At 42.1% G+C, this 23983-nt stretch overlaps 1 protein-coding gene across 4 annotated transcripts in view; it reads right to left on the reverse strand.

The window, feature by feature from the left end:
- LBHD2 (LBH domain containing 2) overlaps positions 1 to 23983 on the reverse strand; it is a 74696-nt gene that overhangs the window by 14498 nt on the left and 36215 nt on the right. For 3 of the 4 annotated variants that reach the window (XM_073638365.1, XM_073638366.1, XM_073638367.1), the window contains exons 2-3: positions 1659 to 1746; positions 1193 to 1373 (exon numbers count right to left, since the gene is read on the reverse strand). In XM_073638365.1, coding sequence (XP_073494466.1) covers positions 1193 to 1373; positions 1659 to 1745 — 268 coding nt within the window. In that variant the 5' untranslated portion in view covers position 1746. Of the gene's footprint in view, positions 1 to 1192; positions 1374 to 1658; positions 1747 to 15410; positions 15458 to 23983 lie in introns of those variants that run through there. The other variant, XM_073638364.1, reaches the window with a different exon arrangement.

Consider the following 23983-nt stretch of genomic DNA (forward strand, 5'->3'; position numbering starts at 1 on the left):
CTCAGGATCAGTAGTGTAATGTATGTACAAAGTGACTGCACCAGCAGAATAGTGAGTGCAGCTCTGGAGTATAATACAGGAGGTAACTCAGGATCAGTAATGTAATGTATGTTCACAGTGACTACACCAGCAGAATAGTGAGTGCAGCTCTGGAGTATAATACAGGATGTAACTCAGGATCAGAAATGTAATGTATGTACATAGTGACTGTACAAGCAGAATAGTGAGTGCAGCTCTGGAGTATAATACAGGAGGTAACTCAGGATCAGTAATGTAATGTATGTACACAGTGACTGCACCAGCAGAATAGTGAGTGCAGCTCTGGAGTATAATACAGGATGTAACTCAGGATCAGTAATGTAATGTATGTACACAGTGACTGCACCAGCAGAATAGTGAGTGCAGCTCCACAGCATAATACAGGATGTAACTCAGGATCAGTACAGGATCAGTAATGTAATGTATGTACACAGTGACTGCACCAGCAGAATAGTGAGTGCAGCTCTGGAGTATAATACAGGATGTAACTCAGGATCAGTACAGGATCAGTAATGTAATGTATGTACACAGTGACTGCACCAGCTGAATAGTGAGTGCAGCTCTGGAGTATAATACAGGATGTAACTCAGGATCAGTAATGTAATGTATGTACACAGTGACTGCACCAGCTGAATAGCGAGTGCAGCTCTGGAGTATAATACAGGATGTAACTCAGGATCAGTAATGTAATGTATGTACACAGTGACTGCACCAGCAGAATAGTGAGTGCAGCTCTGGAGTATAATACAGGATGTAACTCAGGATCAGTACAGGATCAGTAATGTAATGTATGTACACAGTGACTGCACCAGCTGAATAGTGAGTGCAGCTCTGGAGTATAATACAGGATGTAACTCAGGATCAGTAATGTAATGTATGTACACAGTGACTGCACCAGCAGAATAGTGAGTGCAGCTCTGGAGTATAATACAGGAGTGCAGGTTACCTTACAATGGAGGTGAGTGAGAAGGTTGCAACAACCATATTAGTGTAAATACTTGTTTCTTTTGCGGCACCCCTACAGGAATGTGTGGGTATTACAGGCCTTCCATTGTTTTCAGTACATTTTTGTGGTACTGCAGAGCTAAGATACCTGGTGGACACAACTCTAGGTCCTGTGTTCTAGGCCAGTGAAGACCACGTTTGCTCTTACCTCCGATATCTGAACATCCTTGGCATGATTTTGCCTCTCGTTTGTCGTCTGCGGGTGAGACGTCCTCTGGAGGCCAGCGGAGCTCTCCGCTCTCTACGTCCCCAGATTCTGTGGGCTCCACCACTATCGATGGTAACCGCTTTGTCAGTTTCGGATGCTTGTCATGGGAGTCTGGGAAGATCTGGAATAGGATAGTGAGATGCTACATGACAATGATACGTTCATTCTATATTCTCTTTTTCTTGTCTCACGTTCTACTTATGGCACTTAGAGAAGAGGAGAACACTACGGGGTAAGGGCTGAGCGGGGGCAAAAAGCCACCAGATCCTTCATGTCCTGGTGGCATCTTCATAATGGGGTCCTGATTATATCCACGTCATGAGGCCATCTCTACATTTGTGTCAAGCTGTAAAATCTCTAGAATGAGCCCAAAGCTCCAGGTGTATAAGAAAAGCGAGGACCTTACCTGCACGGCATGTCCTTCAGCCCCGGACGCCGCACTAAGCGCAAACTCTTCCATCCCAGGTTCACACGTATTCATCACTTCCGTCATACTGCAGAGATGTAAAGACAATGAGAAGGTTACGAGAGCTGCACCCTGAAAGGTACAAAGAGGCGCGACCGGCTGGAGAGCAGCGAGGAATGACACCTGAAGACGTCTCAGACCTCTGACCCCGACCTCCCCTGCCGCTGTCCTTCCCTTCTGCTGCAAAATGTCTCCAGCTGAGATGTCACTGAAATGTTTGTATCTAATCCAAGGTCAAAAAATGTCTTTGTCAAAGGTTCAGCTTCATGTATTTGCTGGGATTTGGCCCCGATTTCATAGTTTAACCACGTACAGCTTAGAACTGACAGAGGAGCATGTTACTAACGTACAGGAGAACGTGTGCAGGACGATCCGGAGACGACACACCGACAAATACAAGAAAAATCTATCAGACCCAGAAAAGTAATCCTATACGTATATTACTACAGGTTACATATGTGGCTCATATGGAGATATAGCCATACTGTATAACTACTATAATACTGCCCCTATGTACAAGAATATAACTACTATAATGCTGCCTCCTATGTACAAGAATATATCTACTATAATACTGCCCCCTATGTACAAGAATATGCCTACTATAATACTGCCCCCTATGTACAAGAATATAACGACTATAATACTGCCCCCTATGTACAAGAATATAACTACTGTAACATACCTGGCGGCGTCCTTGCATAGTGGTCCATCTCCCACTGTGCAAGAGCGCGCACTTGATCTCCAGTCAAGTCTGCTAGCCTGGCTTCCCTCCATGCTGTCTGCTTGCCTCTGTTTCTGCTGCTTAAGGGCGGCGCCCGATCACTTCCTGCTTCTTGTAGCTGCTGCGGGCACACCCCTTGTGCGTCCTCAGCCTATTGCTGTCTGTCACCTGGTATTTAACCCAGCTCCTCCCTGGAATCCATGCCTGAGCATTGTGTTCTGTCAGTTGGCTTCCTGTCACTGATGTGCCAGGTCCTGTCTATGTTTCCTGCCTTGCGGTATCAGTTCCCGTGTCTGAACTGTGTCCTGTCTGAACTATCTTCTAGCCTGTTGTCTTCTGCCTATCCTGGAGGCTGTATTTCCAGGCTAGTGTGAACACGCTCCTAGCCTGTTCTTTCCGCCTTCTAGGGGCCGCATACCTAGACCCATTCCTGTATCTTGCCTGTTCCTGTCTGAACACGCTCCTAGCCTTTTCGTTACACCTTCTAGGGGCCGCATACCTAGACCCGCTCCTGTATCTTGCTGATGTGTCTGTTCTTGTCTGTATACTCTCCTACCCTGTTACCTGTTTTTCTCTATGTCCGTACCTTCCCTTTTCCTGCAGAATCTTATCCCGTACCTAACTCCTACTTGTTGTCCCTGTACTCCCGTTTGTGAGTTTAGAGTCCACTCGCTACTTCATTGCAAGTATCCTGTGTGTACCTGGTTCTGCCTTTCTCTTCCAGTCTGTTCCGTGTGAACAGAGCCCTGTCCACTCTGCTCTGCCTTGCTCACCGCTCCGGCGGTTCTTGCCTGCTCTGCCTTGCTCACCGCTCCTGCGGTTTCCGCTCTGCTCTGACCCTTTGCTCGCTGCTCCGGCAGTCTCGCTCTGCTCTGACCCTTTGCTCGCTGCTCCGGCAGTCTCGCTCTGCTCTGACCCCTTGCTCGCTGCTCCGACAGTCTTGCTCTGCTCTGACCCTTTGCTCGCTGCTCCGGCAGTCTCGCTCTGCTCTGACCCTTTGCTCGCTGCTCCGGCAGTCTCGCTCTGCTCTGGCCCTTTGCTCGCTGCTCCAGCAGTCTCGCTCTGCTCTGACCCTTTGCTCGCTGCTCCGGCAGTTTCGCTCTGCTCTGACCCTTTGCTCGCTGCTCCGGCAGTCTCGCTCTGCTCTAACCCTTTGCTCGCTGCTCCGGCAGTCTCGCTCTGCTCTGACCCTTTGCTCGCTGCTCCGGCAGTCTCGCTCTGCTCTGACCCTTTGCTCGCTGCTCTGGCAGTCTCGCTCTGCTCTGACCCTTTGCTCGCTGCTTCGGCAGTCTCGTCCTGCTCCTCTCTCGCTCACCGCTCCGGCAGTCTCGTCCTGCTCCTCTCTCGCTCACCACTCCAGGCGGCCTTGTCCTGCTCTTCTCTCGCTCACCGCTCCAGGCGGTCTCGTCTTGTTCTGCTCTTGCTCGCCGCTCTGGGCGGCCTCACTCTGCTGTTTGTCCACCGCGTCTGCGGTTCTGTTCCTGAGTCCCAGTCTGTACTGGGTCCTATCCACTCGGTGCTCCAACCTGTCGTACCTGCCAGTACCTCCCTGCCTGCATACCAGTCGTGCTTACCAGCATCCGCCAGTCTGCATACCAGCCGTGTCTGCCTATACCCAGCAGTCTGTGTGCCAGCCTAACCGGCCTGTTCCTGTATTCCCCTGTGTGGGTCAACAGCTGTGTCCGGGGTCTGTCCTGGAGTAGCACCTGGTCCCTCTGCTCGGTTCCTCCTTGGTGCACTGGCGTCGTATGCCGTCGTGCGACCCTGGTCGGATCGGGTGGATACTTAGTTACGCCCCTCCAGGCATTCACTCTCTGGCACGGTCCAGTGGAATCACACGCACACGCCACTCAGCCCGGGCGTGTGCATTACAACTACTATAATACTGCCCTTATGTACAAGTATATAACTACTATAATACTGCTCCTATGTACAAGAATATAACTACTATAATACTGTCCCCTATGTACAAGAATATAACTACTATAATACTGCTCCCTATGTATAGAATATAATTACTATAATACTGCCCCTATGTACAAGAATATAACTACTATAATACTGCCCCCTATGTACAAGAATATAACTACTATAATACTGCTCCTATGTACAGGAATATAACTACTATAATACTGCCCCTATGTACAAGAATATAACTACTATAATACTGCCCCTATGTACAAGAATATAACTACTATAATACTGCTCCCTATGTACAAGAATATAACTACTATAATACTGCTCCTATGTAGAAGGATATAACTACTATAATACTGTCCCTATGTACAAGGATATAACTACTATAATACTGCTCCTATGTACAAGAATATAACTACTATAATACTGCCCCTATGTACAAGAATATAACTACTATAATACTGCCCCCTATGTGCAAGAATATAACTACTATAATACTGCTCCCTATGTACAAGAATATAACTACTATAATGCTGCTCCTATGTAGAAGGATATAACTACTATAATACTGCTCCTATGTACAAGAATATAACTACTATAATACTGCCCCTATGTACAAGAATATAACTACTATAATACTGCCCCTATGTACAAGAATATAACTACTATAATACTCCTACTATGTACAAGAATATATCTACTATAATACTGCCCCTATGTACAAGAATATAACTACTATAATACTGCTCCTATGTACAAGAATATAACTACTATAATACTGCCCCTATGTACAAGAATATAACTACTATAATACTCCTCCTATGTACAAGAATATAACTACTATAATACTGCTCCTATGTACAAGAATATAACTACTATAATACTGCCCCTATGTACAAGAATATAACTACTATAATACTGCCCCTATGTACAAGAATATAACTACTATAATACTGCTCCCTATGTACAAGAATATAACTACTATAATACTGCTCCCTATGTACAAGAATATAACTACTATAATACTGCTCCCTATGTACAAGAATATAACTACTATAATACTGCCCCTATGCACAAGAATATAACTACTATAATACTGCTCCTATGTACAAGAATATAACTACTATAATACTGCCCCTATGTACAAGAATATAACTACTATAATACTGCCCCTATGTACAAGAATATAACTACTATAATACTGCCCCTATGTACAAGAATATAACTACTATAATACTGCCCCTATGTACAAGAATATAACTACTATAATACTGCCCCTATGTACAAGAATATAACTACTATAATACTGCCCCTATGTACAAGAATATAACTACTATAATACTGCCCCTATGCACAAGAATATAACTACTATAATACTGCTCCTATGTACAAGAATATAACTACTATAATACTGCCCCTATGTACAAGAATATAACTACTATAATACTGCCCCTATGTACAAGAATATAACTACTATAATACTGCCCCTATGTACAAGAATATAACTACTATAATACTGCCCCTATGTACAAGAATATAACTACTATAATACTGCCCCTATGTACAAGAATATAACTACTATAATACTGCCCCTATGTACAAGAATATAACTACTATAATACTGCCCCTAAGCACAAGACTATAACTAATATAATACTGCTCCTATGTACAAGAATATAACTACTATAATACTGCCCCTATGTACAAGAATATAACTACTATAATACTGCTCCCTATGTACAAGAATATAACTACTATAATACTGCCCCTATGTACAAGAATATAACTACTATAATACTGCCCCTATGCACAAGAATATAACTACTATAATACTGCTCCCTATGCACAAGAATATAACTACTATAATACTGTCCCTATGTACAAGAATATAACTACTATAATACTGCTCCCTATGTACAAGAATATAACTACTATAATACTGCTGCTATGTACAAGAATATAACTACTATAATACTGTCCCTATGTACAAGAATATAACTACTATAATACTGCTGCTATGTACAAGAATATAACTACTATAATACTGCTCCCTATGCACAAGAATATAACTACTATAATACTGCTCCCTATGTACAAGAATATAACTACTATAATATTGCTCCCTATGTACAAGAATATAACTACTATAATACTGCTCCCTATGTACAAGAATATAACTACTATAATACTGCTCCCTATGTACAAGAATATAACTACTATAATACTGCTGCTATGTACAAGAATATAACTACTATAATACTGCTCCCTATGCACAAGAATATAACTACTATAATACTGTCCCTATGTACAAGAATATAACTACTATAATACTGCTCCCTATGTACAAGAATATAACTACTATAATACTGCTCCCTATGTACAAGAATATAACTACTATAATATTGCTCCTATGTACAAGAATATAACTACTATAATACTGCCCCTATGTACAAGAATATAACTACTATAATACTGCTCCCTATGTACAAGAATATAACTACTATAATATTGCTCCTATGTACAAGAATATAACTACTATAATACTGCCCCTATGTACAAGAATATAACTACTATAATACTGCCCCTATGTACAAGAATATAACTACTATAATACTCCTATGTACAAGAATATATCTACTATAATACTGCCCCTATGTACAAGAATATAACTACTATAATACTGCTCCTATGTACAAGAATATAACTACTATAATACTGCCCCTATGTACAAGAATATAACTACTATAATACTCCTCCTATGTACAAGAATATAACTACTATAATACTGCTCCTATGTACAAGAATATAACTACTATAATACTGCCCCTATGTACAAGAATATAACTACTATAATACTGCCCCTATGTACAAGAATATAACTACTATAATACTGCTCCCTATGTACAAGAATATAACTACTATAATACTGCCCCTATGTACAAGAATATAACTACTATAATACTGCCCCTATGCACAAGAATATAACTACTATAATACTGCTCCTATGTACAAGAATATAACTACTATAATACTGCCCCTATGTACAAGAATATAACTACTATAATACTGCTCCCTATGTACAAGAATATAACTACTATAATACTGCCCCTATGTACAAGAATATAACTACTATAATACTGCTCCCTATGTACAAGAATATAACTACTATAATACTGCCCCTATGTACAAGAATATAACTACTATAATACTGTCCCTATGTACAAGAATATAACTACTATAATACTGCTCCCTATGTACAAGAATATAACTACTATAATACTGCTGCTATGTACAAGAATATAACTACTATAATACTGCTCCCTATGTACAAGAATATAACTACTATAATACTGCTCCCTATGTACAAGAATATAACTACTATAATACTGTCCCTATGTACAAGAATATAACTACTATAATACTGCTCCCTATGTACAAGAATATAACTACTATAATACTGCTGCTATGTACAAGAATATAACTACTATAATACTGCCCCTATGTACAAGAATATAACTACTATAATACTGCTCCCTATGTACAAGAATATAACTACTATAATACTGCTGCTATGTACAAGAATATAACTACTATAATACTGCTGCTATGTACAAGAATATAACTACTATAATACTGCTCCCTATGTACAAGAATATAACTACTATAATACTGCTGCTATGTACAAGAATATAACTACTATAATACTGCTCCCTATGTACAAGAATATAACTACTATAATACTGCCCCTATGCACAAGAATATAACTACTATAATACTGCTCCCTATGTACAAGAATATAACTACTATAATACTGTCCCTATGTACAAGAATATAACTACTATAATACTGCTCCCTATGTACAAGAATATAACTACTATAATACTGCTGCTATGTACAAGAATATAACTACTATAATACTGCCCCTATGTACAAGAATATAACTACTATAATACTGCTCCCTATGTACAAGAATATAACTACTATAATACTGCCCCTATGCACAAGAATATAACTACTATAATACTGCTCCCTATGTACAAGAATATAACTACTATAATACTGCCCCTATGTACAAGAATATAACTACTATAATACTGTCCCTATGTACAAGAATATAACTACTATAATACTGCTCCCTATGTACAAGAATATAACTACTATAATACTGCTGCTATGTACAAGAATATAACTACTATAATACTGCTCCCTATGTACAAGAATATAACTACTATAATACTGCTCCCTATGTACAAGAATATAACTACTATAATACTGTCCCTATGTACAAGAATATAACTACTATAATACTGCTCCCTATGTACAAGAATATAACTACTATAATACTGCTCCTATGTATAAGAATATAACTACTATAATACTGCTCCCTATGTACAAGAATATAACTACTATAATACTGCCCCTATGTACAAGAATATAACTACTATAATACTGCTCCCTATGTACAAGAATATAACTACTATAATACTGCCCCTATGTACAAGAATATAACTACTATAATACTGCTCCCTATGTACAAGAATATAACTACTATAATACTGCTGCTATGTACAAGAATATAACTACTATAATACTGCTCCCTATGTACAAGAATATAACTACTATAATACTGCTCCTATATACAAGAATATAACTACTATAATACTGCTCCTATGTACAAGAATATAACTACTATAATACTGCTCCTATGTACAAGAATATAACTACTATAATACTGCCTCCTATGTACAAGAATATAACTACTATAATACTGCTCCTATGTACAAGAATATAACTACTATAATACTGTCCCTTATGGATGAAAATATGAATAGGTCTTTGTAGGAACACCTTTATATATGAATGGATAATGTAATGTTTTATTACAAATGCCCATTTGCTGTGGAGCAGTTTCCCTTTAAGGCAAGGATTCTGTACAATATGTACATTTCTTGCTTTTCTCCTGAATGTATATAGGTCAGGGTATAAGATCTGGGGCTCGTGCAGTTAGATGCCGGCGCCTGTGACTCTATATTATTTCTCTCTTATTCGATGACTAATTTAGAAAGTGTTTCAGCCAATTACATCTTATTTACTTCTCATTTACGAAACCTTCAGTGAAACCTTCAGCTCATCTGTGGCTCCGTGCAGCAGACGTATGGCTGCCATGAGCTGCGCCGCGGACGTCCTGCTGTCAGATATAACATCACTCCATCACTGACTGCAACGTTTAGATACAAATGAAATCTGAGAAGTAACTAATAAATATTATTATAGAGCGGTCTGCGGACTGACCACAGAGAATGTATAACTCCCAGCATGTACTCACGTCATGTAAGCAGTAGTCCTTGAACAGTCCTTGAGTATAAAGTATTAAAAAAAAATTAAACAGTCGTATCTTATAATAAGCTGGGTGACAACCAATAAGACCATCACTACAAGTTCTTCATGGGTGTCAACTAGTTCTTCTATACTCCTCCTAAAGTCATACAGTTACCCCTTTCCCCACCCCTCCTATCTATCCACTCGGACATTTGCCTTCTAGAAAGTTGGGTAGCCCTTTAAGTTATCACCAAGAAACAGATATAACTAAGAAACTAATATGTTTATTAATGACTCCTTTAAGATTGGAGCCACCATGGCACGGAGGAGCCCTGGTAGACAGCTAATTTTGCCAGTGGAAGCCACATCATGCAATTTCTTTGCAGCAGTCTCTATAGGTACATGTAGTACTTACATGGAGGTAATTCAGAAACAAGGGGGTCCTGAGTGGGGGGATCCCTTTATTGTGACCAATAGGACATAAGGACAAGGGATTGTCCTTTTGAGACTTTCACTTTCAACCCTTCCCGCTCCAAGACGTATTATTAAGGGTGTATGTAGCGGGCTCAGGAGTTGAGCCCGTTCCATACAGGGCAGGTGCCGGCTGTTTTATACAGCTGACACCTGCCTCTGATATCAGCAATCAGAGCTAGCTTCCGTTTAACCACCTAAATGCCGCTGTCAATATCTGGTGCTGCCATCTTGGTGCTCCTGTGCCACAGTCTGGGCTTCACAAGAGATCGTTGTTTTTGCTGCACAGGAAACTGGACAAGGAATGAAACCATCTCAGGTTCAAGTCACTTATGGAGACAAAAATGTAAAATGAAAAGTAATAAAAAAAAAGTTTTAAAAAATAATTAAAACTTTGAATAGTTCCCCTTTTGCACATCCAAAAGTAAAGACATTTAAAAAATTAAGCATATTCATCTGTATAAGTCCGATCTATAAAAAATATAAAAATAATCGACCTGTGTAAGTAATCGCCATGAAGAGTAAAAATCGAAATGTCATGGCGATGGAAAGACAATAAAGCTATCTCATGGTGCAAAAGTTGGAGGCTGTATAAAGTGGGTACTTTTTTTTTCCAAAAACAGCGCCATTAAAGTACTACAGGCTGTGTGCGGTATTGCAGGCAAGCACTACTGAAGTGAATGGAGCAGAGCAGCAATACCAAACACAACCTGTGGACAGGTGAGGTGCTGTTTTTGGAAGAAAGGAGCCATATTTTTCTAACCCCGTTAAAATGATTTTCCACTTTACGGTAGTAAATCTTTTATTATTTGATCATGGAAAGTTTTTGAACTATTTAGTAAACTTTGTCTTTTAATCTCTGCTTTGTGTCACTTAGTCGGAGGATTCCTGTTTATATCCATAAACCTAAATTGAATGCAGCTGTCGGGTTTCTACATTTGCTTTCAGACGGTTACATTTTACCTCCACTGATGCATTGTAAAAAACTAATGTTACAATTGTAACAAGTCCTCAGCTGTGGAAAGTATTGGATTAGGGATGCAATTGGGTCACAGGTTTGCAGCTAAACAAGACTGACTCCATGTGTGATGGAGGTCGGAGGCGCTGCGCCGTGCCGCCTTGTGAATATTCAGTATTATTATAATCAATGCAATGATCTACCGAGAGCAAGAAGAACACACGACCGCTCAATCTCTCTCGTGGAAACATTTTTTTTCCTCCAACATTTACTCAGCCCTTCGTCCTAGGAAAATGGATTTTCCTCGACGACCTGTCCGAGGCGATCAATATTAACGATCGTGACAAAGTCACAGTTTATCTTCTAAAGGACCAATAAAAAAACATACATAGATACAAATGACGCATGAGGCATCTTTAGCTTTGGCTAATTCTAGGGTTTGTCCATGGTAAGAATAACATGGTTCCTTTCTTCTAGACACTGGTGCTATAGACAGGGGTGGCGCTGTTTTTGTAAAAAAAATAGATTGCCCATGTCTTCATCATATGCTGTAGACATGTATAAGATATGGCTTTGTGGATTTTCCCATTCTGTGTTCTAGTTGTCTGAACCATCCTTCCTTAGATCTCTGTATTGCGCCATTCTTCTATTATTTCTCCTGCAAATTTAGAAAAAAAAATTAACAGTTGGGAATGTGCCCCTGCACACTCTGACATTGCCCAATCAGCTCTGACTATGCAGGAACACGCCCCTTTGACAATGGGAATGGTAACACCCACTTTTTAGTTTACTCATACATTTGCAGGAGGAATAAGAGAGGAATGTCAGGATGCAGAGCTCTGAGGATGGACATGTAAGGACTGAGGAAAGATGACCAGTCCCTTTGAAGAACCCATGATTGTCATCACACTTAAAAGACACTCTTTCACTTTGTATATGGCTGAGCCTCCACATTTACTGAAGTGTTGTAATGTCTGATCATGTTCCTAAATGTTCCTCACCACAATAAAGCACTTCGAAGGGCGGACGGCGTTATTGTGCCGCAGTATCAGCCTCCGCCACAGTGAATTTATTGTAGACATGTAAAGATTATACATCACATTCCATAATGGATCGGCACCGGGGAGAAAACTGTAACATTGTATCCCATTCATGTATCCACGCACAGATACATATATGTGTGATACATGGGGTTTTATTCTCACGCTTGTTTCATATCAATATTACTTTTTATCTTTTGTGAATTTTGGGAATAATATTTTTCACATTTTTTTACTAGCAAAAAATATTATTACAAATACTATAAATACTACTGCCATCCACATCTAAGCTGTATCCCCCTTTCTGTCAGTCATTTTATTACATATGTGCAGTTTTGGATCTTCAGGGGTGGGGCTATACCTGTATAACTTATTTGTATGTGTATATTTGTCAGGATCCACCCACGACTGTTAACCAGTTACAGTGGATACGGAAAGTATTTTTTTCTCATTAAAGTACACTCTGCACCCCATCTTGACTGAAAAAAACAGAAATGTAGAAATTTTTGCAAATTTATTAAAAAAGAAAAAGTGAAATATCACATGGTCATAATTATTCAGACCCTTTGCTCAGACACTCATATTTAAGTCACATGCTGTCCATTTCCTTGTGATCCTCCTTGAGATGGTCCTACTACTTCATTGGAGTCCAGCTGTGCTTAATTAATCTGATAGGACTTGATTTGGAAAGGCACACACCAGTCTATATAAGACCTCACAGCTCACAGTGCATGTCAGACCAAATGAGAATCATGCGCTCAAAGGAACTGCCCAAGGAGCTCAGAGACAGAATTGTGGCAAGACACAGATCTGGCCAAGGTTACAAAAGAATTTCTGCATTACTCAAGGTTCCTAAGAGCACAGTGGCCTCCATAATCCTTAAATGGAAGAAGTTTGGGACCACCAGAAGTCTTCCTAGACCTGGCCGTCCAGCCAAACTGAGCAATCGTGGGAGAAGAGCCTTGGTGAGAGAGGTAAAGAAGAACCCCAAGATCACTGTGGCTGAGCTCCAGAGATGCAGTAGGGAGATGGGAGAAAGTTCCACAAAGTCAACTATCACTGCAGCCCTCCACCAATCGGGCCTTTATGGCAGAGTGGCCCGACGGAAGCCTCTACTCAGTGCAAGACATATGAAAGCCTGCATAGAGTTTGCTCAAAGACACATGAAGGACTCCCAGACTATGAGAAATAAGATTCTCTGGTCTGATGAGCCGAAGATAGAACTTTTTGGTGATAATTCTAAGCGGTATGTGTGAAGAAAACCAGGCACTGCTCATCACCTGCCCAATACAATCCCAACAGTGAAACATGGGGGTAGCAGCATCATGCTATGGGGGTGTTTATCAGCTGCAGGGACAGGACGACTGGTTGCAATTGAAGGAAACAAGAATGTGGCCAAGTGCAGAGATATCCTGGATGAAAACCTCTTCCAGAGTGCTCTGGACCTCAGACTTAGCCGAAGGTTTACCTTCCAACAAGACAATGACCCTAAGCACACAGCTAAAATAACAAAGGAGTGGCGTCAGAACAACTCTGTGACCATTCTTTTCTGGCCCAGCCAGAGCCCTGACCTAAAGCCAATTGAGCATCTCTGGAGAGACCTGAAAATGGCTGTCCACCAACGTTCACCATTCAACCTGACGGAACTGGAGGGGATCTGCAAGGAAGAATGGCAGAGGATCCCCAAATCCAGCTGTAAAAAACTTGTTGCATCGTTCCCAAGAAGACTCATGGCTGTACTAGCTCAAAAGGTGCTTCTACTCAATACTGAGCAAAGGGTCTGAATACTTATGACCATGTGATATTTCAGTTTTTCTTTTTAATAAATTTGCAAAAATTTCTACATTTCTGGGGGTTTTTTTCAGTCAAGATGGGGTGCAGAGTGGACTTTAATGAGTAAAAAATGAACTTTTTAGAATTTACCAAATGGCTGCAATAAAACAAAGACTAAAACATTTATAGGGGTCTGAATACTTTCCGTACCCACTGTAAATGCCGCTGTCAATCACATTTATCACTCATCAGCCAGAAGCGCGTCACAATTCCCGCCCATCATCGCCCCTGTCATGTGATTGCAGGACGCCAATGGGTTTCATGACAGTTGGGGGTGTAGAAGACCCCCGTGCCTGTCATTGTGAATCCCCTTTGAACGCTGGCCAAGGCGTTCATATGAGATCGTGATTTCTGCTACACGCAGTTTCAAGTCTCCTAAGTGGACAGTACAAAAGAAAAAAAAAAAAAAGTTTTAAAAAATATTTAAAATATAAAAAAAACACAAGTTTAAATCAACCCCCTTTTGATCCATTAAAAATAAAACAAAAAAACATATTTGGTATCGCTGCATTCAGAAATGGTCGATCTAACAAAATATAAAGTTAATTAATCCGATTGGTAAACGGCATAATGAGAAAAAAAATCGAAAAGCCGGAATTACATTTTTTTGGTCGTCGCAACATTTTAATAAAATGTAATAGCAGACGATCAAAACATCGTATCTACCCCAAAATGGTATTAATAAAAAATGTCAGTTCGGGGCGCAAAAAATAAGCCCTCACCCAGCACCAGAACCTGAAAAATGGAGACGCTACAAGTCTCGAAAAATGGCGACATCTGCAAATTTTATTTTGTTTTTACAAAGTTTGGATTTTGTTTTCACCACTTAAATAAAAAAGAACCTGTACATGTTTGGTATCTGCGTACTGACATGGAGAATCATATTGCCAAGTCAGCTTTAGCATTTGGTGAACATGGTAAATAAAAATATATAGAAATATATATATATTTTTATACGTTTCTTATGCTCAGGAGGCTGAAGAGATCTCAGAACATAATAATATATATTCGATGCAAATCAAATTTTTGGGCAAAATTTGAAGAAATTTTTCAAATTTCACCAAATTTGCTCATCTCTAAGCGCAATATATTCCAGCTCCCTTCTGGTCCCACAATGCACAGGGAAAATGCTCCAGAGACTTCTACTCTTATATTATCGGGATTCCACAGATCAGACCCCCCCACCAATCATAAAGGCACAATCGTAGCATGGTAATACCCCTTTAAAGAGAAGGATACAACAATTTTTATCATTCTCATAGCGTTTTCTTCATCATCTGAAGGTACATTGAGAACTCTGTTGTGTTCCAGAGAGCAGTGCATTGTGGGAGCTCATGTGACATCAGGGCGGAGCTAAACCACAACCGAATGGAGAAAACAAAATGAAATAACTGGAAATCAGTATAAAACCAGAAAAGCAATGTACTTACAAAGTTATTCCGTTTTTTTCTGTAGATTTCATTTTTTGAAAAACATTTCACTGTTTAAATTACCCTTTAAGTAAGTGCCCCCCCCCCCACCTGGCAGCTATAGAAGAATGCATGTCAGGTCTCTCGGAGAAGGAAGCGCCGGCTCAGCTCCACACGCCCCGCAGTATTTTTGGACTCTACAATGTTTCATTGTAATGTCCATTTGATAGCGCAGTTCCTGTTCTCCAGAACAGTCTGTCGGGGAGATGACATCCCACACAGAACACATGTCACTTCTGAGATCTTCAGATGACAAGATCAGGAAAGTTCTGCCGTATTTGTCTTACAATGGATGGTATTCATGGTGCCTCCGATATGCAGTGAGGCATAAAGGTGGTGAGAAGAGTCCTCCATCATCAACCATCTCTGCCAGGAACGGGGAAACGCCAACGTTGTAGATCTTGTGCAGCTACAATGAGGCTTAAAGGGGCAAAAAAGTTTTACGACTTTTACAGGAAACCTAAAACTTATTAACAGCGCTGTTGGCACAATAGAGATATTTAAAGGGGGTCGTCCAGGATTTAAAGAAAAATGGCTACTTTCTTTCAGAAACGTCACCACCCCTGATCGTGGGTTGTGTTTGGTTCTGGAACTTATTCCCATTGGAGTGAATGTAGCTGAGATGCAATACCATGCACCATCCATGGTCAGGGTGGCGCAGTTTTTGAAAAAAAAAAAAAAAAAGCAGACAATTTTTCTGATCCTGGACAACCCCTTTAAGTCCCACCTCTCTTTTTACCTGGAACCACCCATTTTTGGAAAGGGTTTTAATAATCGCTCCCCTTTAGATATGGGAAAGCGCTAAATTTGCTGAGAATGTATCCAAAAAAAAAAAAAATTCTTGACAAATTTAGGACACCTGATTTGGGATCCACCAGCATTATGGCTCCTCTGATAGTCAGAACCGAAGCTATCATTGTTCACACTTGTCTATTATAAAGCAGAAATGTGTTTAGAAAAGTTGTCACTTCTATCCCTTCTACTCCTCAATGCAGTTTCTAAACAGAAGGGGGCAACAACGAGCACAAAAAAAGCTCCTCCCAAGAGAAAATGGGAGAGTTTGTCACGGACTTATGAAATACAGCTGCTTTCTTTTTGGAAACTGCGCCTCACCTAGAGGTTGTGTCTGGTATTGCAGCAGAAGATGGAATAAAGTACATGGGCTGATTTGCAAAACGATGATTTCTGGGCAATCCCTTTAAGACCAAATTAAAGGGTATATCTGTTTAATAGACTCTGTTCAATATGATCCTTACAAGTGATTCATGCTCCCGTCATATCAATATCAATCATCACTGGAAATACAGAGCTAAAACATGAAAATTACAGAGCAGCGTGAGATAGGCCTCCGGCAGAGACTCTTCTCCTCGCTATACTCCTCCTCGTTACACTGGAAATGATGTGGGTGGCGCCGCTGATCTTTTGTCACAATAATTATGGTCTCGTATCAGATGAATCAATCAGTCAAATCCGTTTACACCAGGAAAACTCAGCACCAGGAAAGTGTAATGTGCAACCTGATATTATCACTACGTACAGATCGATCGATGCGGACGAAGGCGAAACCCGCCAATACTAACCCTACAGAAACCCTCTCAAGAAAAGCTAGCCGCCTGTAAAAAATACAACGTTCTCTACATGATATGAAATCCAAGTATTCAGCGCAAGCTTACAGCAGGATTTCCAACAAAAACCAACAGAAGAGAATTAATCTCCATCCATCCATGTAATAATCAGAATAACCACATGCTAATCAATTAGGCAAAACATCAAAAGCATCAATGTGCGGAAAGGACCCCAACTCAGTAAATATCATGACAAACGCCTAAACTGCAGCTGCATAGCAAAATAATAAAGAAGGACATGTTTCGCATGTGATGACTTCCTCAGGGGTATGCAGAAGTTCCTAGTAAGCCCGACACTTGCGCCAGAAGAACAGTAAAATCATTGGCCATACAATTAATGTGATTAGGTGCTGCCATAATATTTAAACCTTCCAAATCCAACCAATCCTTACCCCCTGAGGAAGCCAGTAGGCGTGAAACACTGGTTTGGGAGCGCAGCATTACATCAAAAGCGTCAATGTGGGGAAACTTCCCCTACTCAGTAACCCTCATGACAAAAAGCCTAAACTGCAGCAACATAACAAAATAACAAAAAGGGACATGTTTCGCACGTGATGACTTCCTCAGGGGAAAATGTTCTTACTTGTCTGCTGGTGTGCTGTCTTAAGGGGATTATCTAAATTGTTAAGTCTGCAGACTTATGAATCCCCCCCAGCACACGCATTGTGCGCTGCGAGGATTCGCCGGTTTCTGAGCTGGGAATGGCGGTGATTTATGCGTTATGCATACTCCCGGGCACAACCCATCTAGTGGACGCGGCCTTGCTCCATACACCTGTATTGAGCGAGGCCGCACCCCATCTGGTGACATGGCCATCTAGTGGGTACAGCCTCGCTCAATACAAGTGTATGGAGAAAGGCCGCGTCCACTAGGTGAGTTCTGCCCAGGCATATGAATGCTCAGAAACCATCAAATCCTCGCAGCGTACAGTGCGTGCGCAGGGTGGATTCATAAGTCTGCAGTCACACAGAGCGACTGCAGACTTTTCATTTTAGACCGGACAACCTCTTTAAGAGGAAGTTCTTAGTAAGTCCAGCACATTCACCAGAAGAACAGTAATATCATTGGCCATACAATTAATGTGATTAGGTGCTGCCATATTATTATTGAAACCTTTTATTAACCTATTATTATTGTTGAAACCTTTCTAATAAAACTAATCCTTGCCCCCTGAGGAAGCCATTAGGTGTGAAACACTGGTTGGGGAGTCCAGCATTACATCAAATGTGTCAATGTGGGAAAAGTTTCCCTACTCTGTAACCCTCATAATGAACGTCTAAACTGCCGCTTCATAACAAGATAATAAAGAGGGATAAAGAGACATATCTTTACCCATAGCCGGGATAAGGATCGGGCTCTTAACATTAGACTACCCAGTGCCTCACTATATACCCATACCCTGCCGTGTTATATCCTGTGGCTCACTATATACCCATCTCCTGCCATGCTACCATATCTGACTGTAGGTACTGTGTTCTTTTCTTTTTAGGCCTCATTCCATTTTCAATAAACAGTAGAATGATGTGCTTTACCAAAAAGCTCTATGTTGTTCTCATCTGTCCACAAGACGCTTTCCCAGAAGGATTTTGGCTTACTCATGTACATTTTGGCAAACTGCAGTCTAGCTTTTTTATGTCTCTCAGCAGTGGGCTCCTCCTGGGTCTCCTGCCATAGCGTTTCATTCAAATGTCGATGGATAGTTCGCGTTGACACTGATACATCCTGAGCCTGCAGGACAGATTTATTTGCCTTAAAACTTGATTGTGGCTGCTTATCCATCATCTGGACTATCCTGTGTTGCAACCTTTCATTTTTCTCTGCCGTTCACACATCCAGGGAGATGAGCTACAGTGCCATGGGTTGTAAACTTCTTGTTTATGTTGCACACGGTGGACAAAGGAACATCAAGATCTCTGTAGATGGACTTGTAACCTTGAGATTGTTGATATTTTTGAACAATTTTGGTTCTCAAGTTCTCAGACAGTTCTCTTCTCCTCTTTCTCTTCTCCATGCTTAGTGTGGCACACCCAGACACACAATGCAAAGATTGAGTCAAATTCTCCCCTTTTAACCTGGTTTCAGGTGTGATTTCCATATTGCCCACACCTGTTACTTGCCACAGGTGAGTCTGAACGAGCATCACATGCTTGAAACAAAATTGTTTACCCATAATTTTGGAAAGGTGCCAACAATTTTGTCTGGACCATTTCTGGGGTTTTGTGTGAAGTTATGGCCAATTTGCCTTTTTTCTCTTTTTTTGTGTTGTTCCAATATACACAAAAGAAATACACATGTTTTGTTATACACATGTTTAAGTGCAATAATTTCTGGGAGAAATACTTCATTTTCTGGAACAATGTATACCCATCTGTACCCACTGTATACCCAACCCCTGCCGTGTTATATCCTGTGCCTCTCTGTGCCTTGTATACTCCTTCCTGTGCCTCTTCGTACAGTGGTGTCTGCCATTGTGTATCCTATACTTTGCTTTCTTGCCATGTTGTGCGCTCAGTATCGCTTTATACCATTCCTCTATGGACAATCAGCAGACGTCCAGTTAAGTGACTCCAGAGCTGCGCTCCACTTCAGTTTATGCCGTTGTTGATCCATCAGTGGCCATTAAGCTTTTTTTAAGCTGACACTGACGTGTCCTGAACTAAAGTATTTCAACGCTGCAGGTAAAAAAAGCAACTTGAGCAAGTCTGGGAATTCCCGAGTGTAGGTGCAGCACCGGCAAAACCTGTAGGTATTAGTGATGTCAGAGAGCACAGGGTGCGGAGCCGGGTGCAGACACAGGACTTCATATATTCCCTAAAACTGCCAAAAATGCACCATGCAGAAGCAAGAAAATCTGCACCCGACTCAGACCCCGAGCAGATCCAGGAACCGCAGGGAAAGGGGCGGCCGAGCAAGAAGCACCGGGAGGAGCAAGGAATATGTCTGAACTCGGGAACGAACCGATCCCTACAAACAAGGGGCTCAGGGGCCCTGAACTGTAATACTCCCCTCCAAATCTATGGCTGACAATACTGTGCTAGCACGAAGTACCACAGCAGCATTGGTATACATTTTTCACCACTGCCCTGTATATTTTATGGATTTTTATTTACAGAAATATGTGGATAATACTGCTACAGAGCACCCATATAATACAGCCACAGAGCACCCATATAATACTGCTATAGAGCACCCATATAATACAGCCACAGAGCCCCCATATAATACTGCTATAGAGCACCCATATAATACAGACACGGAGCACCCATATAATACTGCTATAGAGCACCCATATAATACTGCTATAGAGCACCCATATGATACTGCTATAGAGCACCCATATAATACTGCCATACAGCACCCATATAATACAGCCACAGAGCACCCATATAATACAGCCACAGAGCACCCATATAATACTGCCATAGAGCACCCATATAATACAGCCACAGAGCACCCATATAATACAGCCACAGAGCACCCATATAACACTGCTATAGAGCACCCATATAATACAGCCACAGAGCACCCATATAATACTGCTATAGAGCACCCATATAATACAGCCACAGAGCACCCATATAATACAGCCACAGAGCACCCATATAATACAGCCACAGAGCACCCATATAATACTGCTATAGAGCACCCATATAATACAGCCACAGAGCACAAATATAATACTGCTATAGAGCACCCATATAATACAGCCACAGAGCACCCATATAATACAGCCACAGAGCACCCATATAATACTGCTATAGAGCACCCATAAAATACTGCTATAGAGCACCCATATAATACTGCTATAGAGCACCCATATGATACTGCTATAGAGCACCCATATAATACTGCCATAGAGCACCCATATAATACAGCCACAGAGCACCCATATAATACAGCCACAGAGCACCCATATAATACTGCTATAGAGGACCCATATAATACACCCACAGAGCACCCATATAATAATGTTATAGAGCACCCATATAATACAGCCACAGAGCACCCATATAATACAGCCACATAGCATCCATATAATACAGCCACAGAGCACCCATATAATACTGCTATAGAGCACCCATATAATACAGCTACAGAGCACCCATATAATACTGCTATAGAGAACCCATATAATACTGCTATAGAACACTCATATAATACAGCCATAGAGCACCCATATAATACAGGCACATAGCACCCATATAATACAGCCACAGAGCACCCATATAATACTGCTATAGAGCACCCATATAATACAGCCACAGAGCATCCATATAATACTGCCATAGAGCACCCATATCATACAGCCACAGAGCACCCATATTATACTGCTATAGAGCACCCATATAATACAGCCACAAAGCACCCATATAATACTGCTATAGAGCATCCATATTATACAGCCACAGAGCACCCATATTATACTGCTATAGAGCACCCATATAATACTGCTATAGAGCACCCATATAATACAGCCATAGAGCATCTATATAATACAACCACAAAGCACCCATATAATACTGCTATAGAGCACCCATATAATACAGCCATAGAGCACCCATAATACAACCACAGAGTACCCATATAATACTGCTAAAGAGCACCCATATAATACAGCCACATAGCACCCATATAATACAGCCACAGAGCACCCATATAATACAGCCATAGAGCACCCATATAATACAGCCACAGAGCACCCATATAATACAGCCACAGAGCACCCATAATACAGCCACAGAGCACCCATATAATTCCGCTACACAGTACTCAAGAAGTACCGCCACAAAAGAGCGATGTAACAATGCCAGAGTACCCACATAATACCGCCACAGAGCACCCATGTAGTCCCACCAGAGTACCCACATAACACCGCCACAGAGTACCCATGTAACACCACCACAAAGCCCACATAACATGGCCATAGAGTACCCACATAACCCCGTCACAGAGTACCCATGTAGTACCACCAGAGTACCCACATAATACCGCCACAGAGTACCCATGTAGTACCACCAGAGTACCCACATAATACCGCTACAGAGCACCCATGTAGTACCACCAGAATACCCACATAACCCCGTCACAGAGCACCCATGTAGTAGCACCAGAATACCCACATAACACTGCAACAGAGTACCCATGTAACACCACCACAGAGCCCACGTAACATGGCCATAGAGTACCAGTGTAAGAAGGAAGACTTGCCTAGGGACAGGTGCGGAGCTCCGGCGCTGGAACTGCCAGGGTCCTGCCCAGTGTGCCAGGGGACGGGATTAAGAGTGCACGCGGGACTTCCTGGACAGTGCTGGGGGACAGAGGAGAGGGACGGAAGAGAGGAAGTCAGGTGTCTGGGCTCGCGCGAAAGAGACAGTTGGTTGTGGAGAGCAGACCGGCAGTTGGGGAGTAACAGTCGGACCTGCCGACAATGAGAGAGAGACGTGCTGCCCGTCCTCGGTGAAATAGAGACGTGCTGACCTGTCTGCAGTGACGGACAAACGGGTGACACAGCTTGCCGCAAAACAAGGGGCGTTTGGTCTGTACCGGGCCTACAGAAAGTGATCGTTCAGTTACCTGCATCACCACAGTTTTCCAGACATCTGACGGTGACCTACGGGTGAGGACGCACCCGGGATTAGTGATCCTAACGCAGTTTGTTGTACACCGGAGGAGCTTGCTACAGCTCTTAAAGGAGTCGTGACCGCCGTCGTGTGGTCAAAGGACTGGGGGCCCAGTGGGTGAGACACGAGACCACCCACTGCCGCCAGAAGACGGACACCCTCCGGAGTGAGTGTCTGAAGATGGATGTAGTCGTCTCTTCCTCCTCATCATCGTAGATGGGCGCACTGGGTGTGGGATCTCTCGTCCTTGTGCTGAGTTCTTCCTTCTTTTCCTGATCGCTAGACAAACAGGGCCGTAACATGCTTCGATGAACGATTCTAGTTGGAGTCGCTTCTTCCCCTTCTTCTTCGGGCAGATCCTGATTAGGGAACCACGAGAGCTCACGCTAGGGCGGTGGAACTCTAGAGACCCTCAAAGGAAGGCCCTCCAGCAGCTAATCAGGGTTGCCCAGGTGCAAGAGACCTCGAGTGGGGGAAAAGTTCTGGGAAAGGTGTTAATGCCCGCCACCAACACCCTCACCTTACCACCAGGACAGACAGTCCTCACTTTGCCCGTCCGAGCCTGCACCCCACTAGAAGGGGTAGAGATTCAGATTGAGTCAACCACAGTGGACAAGGTGCCTCCGGGTCTATTGGTAGCGCGGACCTTGGCTACCGTCCATAAGGGAAAAGTGGTGGTACGATGCGTGAACCTGAATTCGAGTGAGCTCATTCTTCCCGCCAGGACCGAAATGGCCCAGATCCTGGGGATGCCAGAACAGCTGGATCCCGCCAGATGCAATACAATTGTCAGCCGTAAGGGGGGATCTCTGGACCCTGGCGATCACGGTACGATCGGGGTCTCCTCGACCTCAGACTAAGGATGGTCGAAGGATCCTAGAACAGATGCGTGCTGATTTGACAGGGCTCACAACGGAACAGGTGTACCAGGTCGAAGAGTTGCTGGGAGGGTACCAGGACGTCTTTGCCCGACATGAGGATGACTTTGGATGTACCGAGGCCATCACCCATGAGATCCATACGGGAAATGCTGCTCCAGTACGGGAACGGTATAGACAGATACCCCCGCAAATGTACCAGGAGGTGAAGGAAATGCTGGCCCATATGGTACAGAACGGGGTGATTCGGGAAAGCCAGAGCCCGTGGGCGGCTCCAATCGTCCTGGTCAGGAAGAAGGATGGAACCCTACGATTCTGTGTGGACTACAGGCCTCTAAATGCTTGCACCTTAAGAGACTCGTACCCTTTACCCAGGATCGAGGAGTCTCTATCCGTCCTAGGCAAGGCAA

The sequence above is a fragment of the Phyllobates terribilis genome, unplaced genomic scaffold, assembly GCF_046119375.1.
Source record: "Phyllobates terribilis strain yellow unplaced genomic scaffold, ASM4611937v1 Scaffold_7__3_contigs__length_470593459, whole genome shotgun sequence".
NCBI classification, from domain to species: Eukaryota; Metazoa; Chordata; class Amphibia; order Anura; family Dendrobatidae; genus Phyllobates; species Phyllobates terribilis.